General features: G+C 63.9%; 1 protein-coding gene and 1 long non-coding RNA gene across 2 annotated transcripts in view; one reads left to right on the top strand and one right to left on the bottom strand.

Annotated features, from left to right (window-relative positions):
• Window positions 1–3,369, top strand: part of FTSJ1 (FtsJ RNA 2'-O-methyltransferase 1) — a gene marked incomplete at its 3' end in the record, with an annotated part of 5,335 nt that extends 1,966 nt beyond the window's left edge. Inside the window, exons 3-10 of the mRNA XM_041407177.1 lie at window positions 398–955; window positions 1,343–1,504; window positions 2,069–2,152; window positions 2,254–2,306; window positions 2,408–2,461; window positions 2,587–2,689; window positions 2,784–2,867; window positions 3,245–3,369. Of these exons, the coding sequence (XP_041263111.1) occupies window positions 398–955; window positions 1,343–1,504; window positions 2,069–2,152; window positions 2,254–2,306; window positions 2,408–2,461; window positions 2,587–2,689; window positions 2,784–2,867; window positions 3,245–3,369 (1,223 nt within the window). The remainder of the gene's footprint in view (window positions 1–397; window positions 956–1,342; window positions 1,505–2,068; window positions 2,153–2,253; window positions 2,307–2,407; window positions 2,462–2,586; window positions 2,690–2,783; window positions 2,868–3,244) is intronic.
• A 1,795-nt stretch (window positions 3,370–5,164) lies between these two features.
• On the bottom strand, window positions 5,165–7,511 carry LOC121337214. Its single transcript, XR_005952865.1, has 3 exons — window positions 7,376–7,511; window positions 5,339–5,399; window positions 5,165–5,236 (listed from the first exon to the last, which is right to left on the bottom strand). It is a non-coding gene; the product is annotated as an uncharacterized LOC121337214 (long non-coding RNA).
• Between the last annotated feature and the right edge of the window lie 247 nt (window positions 7,512–7,758).

Below are 7,758 nucleotides of genomic sequence, written 5' to 3'. Positions count from 1 at the left end.
CGATCTGCACGGACTCTGCCTCATTTCTAGGGGTAGGGCACTGGGGGCAATGGGGGGACTGGGGAGAGTGGGGGGTACTGGGAGTGCTGGAGGAACTGAGGAGACTGTGGGGACTGGGTGTACTGGGGGAACAGGGAGAACTGGGGGGAACTGGGAACACTGGGAGTACTGGAGTACTAGGGGACACTGGGGTCACTGGTGTCGGGGGTCCCAGGGGTGTGGGAGTACTGGTGTAACTGGGATCACTGTGTAACTGGGATCACTGTGTAACTGGTGTAACTGGGATCACTGGTGTAACTAGGATCACTGTGTAACTGGTGTAACTGGGATCACTGGTGTAACTAGGATCACTGTGTAACTGGTGTAACTGGTCTCACTGGTCTCACTGGTCTCCCAGGGGTCCAGCGGGCCGTGGATCTTTGTGCTGCCCCCGGGAGCTGGAGCCAGGTGCTAAGCCGGCACCTCAGGTGGGACTGGGGGCACTGGGGAGCACTGGGAGCACTGGGGGGCACTGGGGGAAATGGGGGCACTGGGAGCACTGGGGAGGGACTGGGAGCCCCAGACTGGGGGTGCTGGTTTGGGGGTCCCAGGCTGAGCACTGGGGGTCCCAGCTGGGGGCACTGGGAATCCTCCTTTGGGACCCGACTGAACTGGCACTGCCAGCTGGGTGAACTGGGAGGACTGGGAATCCCAGTTTGGGACTGGGGAGCGCTCAGGGAGGTCTGGCTGGGGGTCTGGGGGCGGCCTGGGGGGGCCCAGGGGGACACAGGGGGACCGGAGGGGCTGGAGGGTCCCAGCCCGGCTCCGTGGGGCCGTCCCGCTGCAGCACAGCCGCCGGGGCAGTCCCGAGCGAGCAGCGCAGGGGCGGGCGCGCAGCGCCATCCTCGTCCCCGGTCCGGCTCCGCGTTACTCGGGAAGCGGCCGGGGCGCGGAGCAGATTTCCATTCCGTGTTGGGTATTACCTTAACACCGGGCCGGACAGGGGCAATGCCGGCAGGCATGGAAACATCCCCGCTTCGGAACATCCCCTCTTCCAAACACGCCCTGCTTCCCAACATCCCCACTCCCAACATCACCGCCTCCAAATATCCCTGCTTCCAAATGCCATCACGGCTCCCACGTGCTCTGCTCGCAGCTGCTGCTCCCCCCCTTCCCCCGTGCGGTTTTCCCAAGCCCCCCAAATGACCAGCCTGGGATTTCCCTTCCTGCCGTGTCCTGGCCCGCACGGCGCGATGCGAGCGCGGTGGGAATTGTCCCGCGGGCTCCGGCGAGTGCTGGCCCGTTCCCTCGCCCCAAGCGGGGTGCCCGGCACCGGCAGCCCCCCTCCCCGCTGCCTGATTAGGATTCGGCCCGCATGCAGGCGGAGGAGGGCTGAGCATCCCCGATCGCCGGCCGTGGCTGCGCTGCAGCGGCCATCTGGATGGGGAACAACGGGCCGAGCGCTGCCAGCGGCTCTCCGAGCGCGCAGGAGGAGCATGCAGAGATGCCCGGAAGATGGAAGCAGGTTGGGATGGCCGGGATGGGAGCCGTGGTCCCAGAGAGGCCACAGCCCCGTGCTGCAGTTCCCGACACCCCAAGAGCAGGTTCCTGCCCAGAGGAGGTTCCCTGCTCCCACCTCTCACTGCACAGAAGCATTACGGTTTGAGAGGATTCCCCCCCACCCATAAATTAGTATCTTCCAGCTGTTTCCTTCCACATAAAATCTCTTCTATTTCTTCTCTTATTGCTGTATATAAACAAACATGAGAGGGGCTCGTTCTAAATAAAGTTATTTGTCTAAGTAAATTAATATATCATATTCTCTCCTGAAATATAGAGAGCTATTTGTCTCCAGAGAAATCATGTTGAGTGACATAGTATAACCCTATTCATTTGCATATGCAGATATGTCTAATTATTCAACTTGCAATTAAAGGCTTGTGTGTCAGCAAATGAGACTAATTAGAATCATAGAATCATGGAATCGTTTAGGTTGGAAAAGCCCTCTAAGATCATCGAGTCCAACTATTCTCCCAGCACTGCCAAATGCCCCATTAACCCCCTGCCCCCGTTCCTGCCCCCTCTGCCCCCCAGGCCTCCACGGCCCAGGAGATCCGGCGCCACTTCGAGGGGCACCCGGCCGACCTGGTGGTCTGTGACGGGGCCCCTGACGGTGAGTTTGGGGGGGCTGGGCCCGGGGGGGCACCTGAACCCCCAAAAAGTCCCCCTAAACCCCCCCCCCAAAATCCTCTGACCCCTGAACTGCCCCCACAGTAACGGGGCTGCACGACCTCGACGAGTACATCCAGGCCCAGCTGCTGCTGGCAGTAAGTGTGGGGGTTCAGCCCCCCAAAACCCTCCCCAAAACCTCCTGGGGACCCTCCCCCAGACCCTCCCAACCGCATTTCGGGGGTCTCCCCTACTCCAGGCCCTGAACATCACCACCCACGTCCTGAAGAAAGGCGGCACCTTTGTGGCCAAGGTGAGTCCCTGAGGGGATCCCCCCCAAATGAGGGGGGTCTGGAGCCCCCCCATCCCCAAAAGGGGGTGTTGCCCCCCCCCCCCCGTGGCCCCAAAAAGGGGGTGCTGACCCTCCTGCCCCCCCAGATTTTCCGGGGCAAGGACGTGACCCTGCTCTACTCCCAACTGCGCCTCTTCTTCCCCGACGTCACCTGCGCCAAGCCCCGCAGCAGCCGCAACTCCAGCATCGGTGCGACCCCCCCCCCGGCTCCTGGGGACCCCCCTCGGCTGCGGGGAGACCCCCCTGAGTTTGGGGGACCCCCCCCGACCCCCTCTTTTGGCAGAGGCTTTCGTGGTGTGCCGTGGCTACAGCCCCCCCGAGGGCTTCGTGCCCAGCATGGAGAACCCCCTGCTGGAGCCCGAGGCGGGTGAGGGCTGGGGGGATTTTGGGGGTCCCTGGGGAGGTTTTGGGGTCCCTGGTGGGATTTTGGGGTGTCTGGGGGGCATTGGGAGATGTCTGGGGACATTCTGAGGGGTCCTTGGGGGGATTCTGGGGTCCTTGCCGTTTTGGGGGGGGGTGTGGAATTGGGACCCCTGAGGATTTGGAGTGCCCTGGGGATTTGGGGTGCCCAGTTGGATTTGGGGTGCCCCTGGGGTTCGGGGTGCCCCAGTTGGATTCGGGGTGCCCAGTTGGATTTGGGGTGCCCCTGGGGTTCGGGGTGCCCCAGTTGGATTCGGGGTGCCCCTGGGGTTTGGGGTGCCCCAGTTGGATTCGGGGTGCCCATGGGGCTCGGGGTGCCCCCAGGGCTGGCCCTGTCCCGGCTCTCGGGCCCCTCCCGTGTCATCGTCCCCTTCGTGGCCTGCGGGGACCTGAGCGCCTTCGACCCCGACCGCACCTACCCCCTGCAGGTACTGGGGGGACTGGGAGAGGGACTGGGGGGACTGGGAGAGGGACTGGGAGAGGGACTGGGGGGAACTGGGGGGACTGGGAGAGGGACTGGGAGGGACTGGGGGCACTGGGAGGGACCAGGAGAGGGACTGGGGCACTGGAAGAGGGACTGGGAGGGACTGGGAGTGGGGCAGGAGGACACTGGGAGCGCTGGGAGGCACTGGGAGGGATTTGGGGGGGACCCTGAACTTTAGGGGAACCCTTGGGGGCTGGGGGGACCCCAGACTTTGGAGGTACTCCAGGTTTGGGGGTCTGGGGGGGACCCCAAGCTTTGGGGGCCCCTCGGGGTCTGTGAGAGGTCCTGGGAGGGGTTTGGGGGCATCCCAGGGGATTTGGGGCATCCCTGGGTTTTGGGGGACCCCGGCTTTGGAGTGGGATTTGGGGGATCCCCCTGGTTTTCTGGGGTGCTGGGGGGGGTTTTGGGGAACCCCTGATTCATGGGGGGGTCCTGGGGTTTGAGGGGATCCTCCTGAGCTTGGGAGGACCCCGGGTGCATTGGGGGTTCCGGGAGGGGCTGGGGAGGATTTTGGGGTGCCCCAGATTTGGGGTTTCCCAATTTTGGGGGTCCCTCGCTTTTGAGGTCCCCGATTTTGGGGGTCCTCTGATTTTGGGGCTCCCTGGAGCTTTGGGGGAACCTCGGGTGCATTGGGGTTTCCTGAGGGACTTGGGTGACCCCCTGGTGTTTTGGGGATCCTCTGGGTGACTTGGAGGAGCTGCTGAGGTTTTGGGGGTGCTCCGGGGGATCTGGAGGACCCCTAATGTAGTTGAAATTCCCCCCAGGTTTTGTGGAACCCCAGAACTCGGGGGCTCCTTGGGGTGTGAGGGGTTTGGGGCTGAGAGCGTCCCCGAGCTTTGGGGGTCCCCAGAGGCCTGGAGAAGTTTTGGGGTGCCCTGTTTGGGGATTCCCAGAGCTTTGTGGGTTCCTGGAGGGGCTGGTGAAGTTTTGGGGCACCTGATTTTGGAGATCCCCGGAGCTTTTGGGATCCCCGGAGCTTTGTGGGTTCCTGGAGCTGCCGGTGATGTTTTGGGGTGCCCAATTTTGGACATCCCCGAGCTTTGTGGGTCCCCAGCGGGCCCGGTGCTGTTTTGGGGTGCCCATTTTTGGGGTCCCTGGAGCTTTGTGGGTCCCCAACAGGCCTGGAGAAGTTTTGGGGTGCCCGTTTTGGGGTTCCCATTTCGGGGTGCCCGTTTTGGTGTCCCCGGACCTTTTGGGATCCCCGCAGCTTTGTGGGTTCCTGGAGCTGCTGGTGATGTTTTGGGGTGCCCAATTTTGGAGATCCCCGGAGCTTTGTGGGTCCCCAGCGGGCCCGATGGTGTTTTGGGGTTCCCATTTGGGGGTTCCCGTTTCGGGGCAGCCCTGGGGGCACGGGTGCCATTTCGGGGTTCCCGTTTTGGGGCGCCCCGGGGGCACGGGTGGTGTTTTGGGGTGCCCGTTTTGGGGTGCCGTTTCGGGGTGCCCATTTCAAGGTGCCGTTTCGGGGTCCGGTTTCAGGATGCCCATTTCGGGGTGCTGTTTTGGGGTGCCCGTTTCAGGGTGCCCCAGGGGCGCGGGTGGTGTTTCAGGGTGCCCATTTCGAGGTGCCGTTTCAGGGTATCCGTTTCGGGGTGCGGTTTCGGGGTGCCGTTCCAGGGTGCCCGTTCCGGGGTGCGGTTTCGGGGTGCCGTTCCAGGGTACCAGTTTCGGGGTGCCCCCGGGCTCAGTCCTTGCCGCGCGAGGCCTCGGCGTTGGCGCGCAGCACGGCGCCGGGGCTGGGGTACGGCCGCTGCTGGAACAGGGGCCCGGCCGCCGTCGTGTCCGCGCCCGTCTTGGCCTCGTTGCGCTTGGGGAGCCCCGTGGACCACGTGCCCCTGCCACGGCACCGCGGGGGGGTCACGGGGGGTCCCCCAAAACCCGGGGCACCCCCAGAATAACCCCCCCCCACCCCCCATCGCCGTTAGCCCGGCCCGTACCGGGGCGCGTCCGAGTAGGCGCTGGGGTCCATCGGGTCCAGCTCCTCATCCTTGCGGCCGCCTGGGGGGCACGGGGGGGTCAGCACGGCCCGGTGGGGGCTGCACCCCCGGGGACCCCCGAAATATAGGGGACCCCCTCGGAGTCCCCTGAAATCCTGGGGGAATCCCCCCTCGGAGTCCCCTGAAATCCTGGGGGAATCCCGCCCGGAACACCCTGAAATCCTGAGGAATCCCCCTTGGAGCACTCAGAGCCCCCCAAATCCTGGGAGAATTCCCCCCAGAAATCCCCTAAATCCCGGGGATCCCCCCTTGGAGCCCCAAAAATCCCGGGGATCCCCCCTCAGAGCCCCTGAAATTCTGGTCCCCCCTCGGAGTCCCCTGAAATCCTGGGGGAATTCCCCCTGGAACACCCTGAAATCCTGGAGATCCCCTCTTGGAGACCCCAAAATCCCAGGGGAATCCCGCCCGGAGTCCCCCAAAATCCTGAGGAATACCCCCTGGAACACTCAGAGCCCCCCAAATCCTGGGAGAATTCCCCCCAGAAATCCCCTAAATCCCGGGGATCCCCCCTTGGAGCCCCAAAAATCCCGGGGATCCCCCCTCAGAGCCCCTGAAATTCTGGGGATCCCCCCTCGGAGTCCCCTGAAATCCTGGGGACCCCCCCTCGAGCCCCTGAAATCCCAGGGGAATCCCCCCTTGGAGCCCCAAAAATCCTGGGGGAATTCCCCCCGGCGCCCCCTGAAATCCCGGGGATCCCCCCTCAGAGACCCCAAAATCCTGGGGGAATCCTGCCTGGTGCTCCCCAAAATTCTGAGGAATGCCCCCTGGAACACTCAGAGCCCCCAAAATCCTGGGGGAATTCCCCCCAGAAATCCCCTAAATCCTGGGGATTCCCTCTTGAAGCCCCCAAAATCCCGGGGAAATTTCCCCCTGGATCGCTCAGAGCCCCCAAAATCCCAGGGACCCTCCTCAGAGCCCCCAAAATCCCAGGGGAATCCCCCCCTGGAGCCCCTCCAAATCCCAGGGCAATTTCCCCCAGAATGCTGAGAGCACCCCAAAATCCTGGAGGACCCCACCTCGGAGCCCCCCAAATACCAGGGGAATCCTCCCCCAGAGCCCCCCAAAATCCCGGGGACCCCCCTCTTGGAGACCCTAAAATCCTGGGGGAATTCCTCCCCGGAACCCCCCAAAATCCCAGAGAAATTCCCCCCTGGAACACTCAGAGCCCCCAAAATCCCAGGGACCCCCCCAGAGCCCCCCAAAATCCCAGGGACACCTTCCAGAGCCCCCAAAATCCTGGGGGAATTCCTCCCCAAAATCCTGGGGATCCCCTCTTGGAGGCCCCAAAATCTCAGGGGAATTCCCCCCAGAATGCTCAGAGCACCCCAAAATCTTGGAGGACCCCACCTCGGAGCCCCCTAAAGTCCCGAGGACCCCTCCCCAGAATGTTAAAAGCCCCCCAAATCCCCAGAGCCCCCCTAAATCCTGACAGACCCATCCAGAATGCTCAGAGCCCCCCAAAATCCCCAGGGAACCCCCTGAAATCCTGGGGGACCCCATCTGGAACTCTCCAAAAATGCTGGGGACCCCCCCTGGAACACCTGGAGCCCCCCAAAATCCTTAGGGGACCACCAGAACCCCCTGAAATCCTGGGGGACCCCCCCCTGGAGCCCCCCAAAATCCCGGGGGAACCCCCCTGGAGCCCCCCAAAATCCCAGGGGACCCCTGGAACACTCAGAGACCCCCGAAATCCTGGGGGAACCCGCCTGGAGACCCCCAAAATCCCAGGGACCCCTGCCTAAAATACCCAGAGACCCCCAAAATCCTGAGGGAATCCCCCCTGAAGTGCTCAGAGCCCCCCAGAATCCCAGGGGACCCCTGGAACACTCTGAGACCCCCGAAATTCTGGGGGAATCCCACCCAGAGCCCCCCAAAATCCCAGGGAAACCCACCCAGAGCCCCCCAAAATCCCAGGAACACCCCTGGAAACCCCCTGAAATCCCGGGGGACCCCCCAAATCCCGGGGACCCCCCGGACCTTTCTTGCCCTTGGGGTACGGTGCCAGCTCCTCGCGCCGGTGCCCGCGGCGCTCCCGCGGCGCCTCCTCCTTCTCGGGGGGCTCCTCGGGCTCTGCGGGGGCTTGGGGGGCTCAGGGGGGGCTGGGGGCACCCCCGTTCCCCCCGCGGGGTTTGGGGACCCTGAGATGCCCCCCCAGGGTTTTGGAGACCCCTCCCCCAGGATTTTGGGGGCCCTCAGATCCCCCTGGGTTTTGTGGACCCCCCCAGATGCCCCTCAGGGGTTTTGGGACCCCCCAGATCCTCCCACAGAGCTTGGGGACCCCCCCCAGATCCACTGGAGTTTTGGGGAACCCCTAGATCCCCCCCCACGGGGTTTTGGGCCCTCCGCATATCCCCCCCAGG

The sequence above is a fragment of the Onychostruthus taczanowskii genome, unplaced genomic scaffold, assembly GCF_017590055.1.
Source record: "Onychostruthus taczanowskii isolate IOZ18803 unplaced genomic scaffold, ASM1759005v1 scaffold257, whole genome shotgun sequence".
NCBI lineage: Eukaryota > Metazoa > Chordata > Aves > Passeriformes > Passeridae > Onychostruthus > Onychostruthus taczanowskii.
The sequence above is the reverse complement of the archived record's forward strand: the minus strand, read 5'-3'. Positions and strand labels throughout refer to the sequence as shown.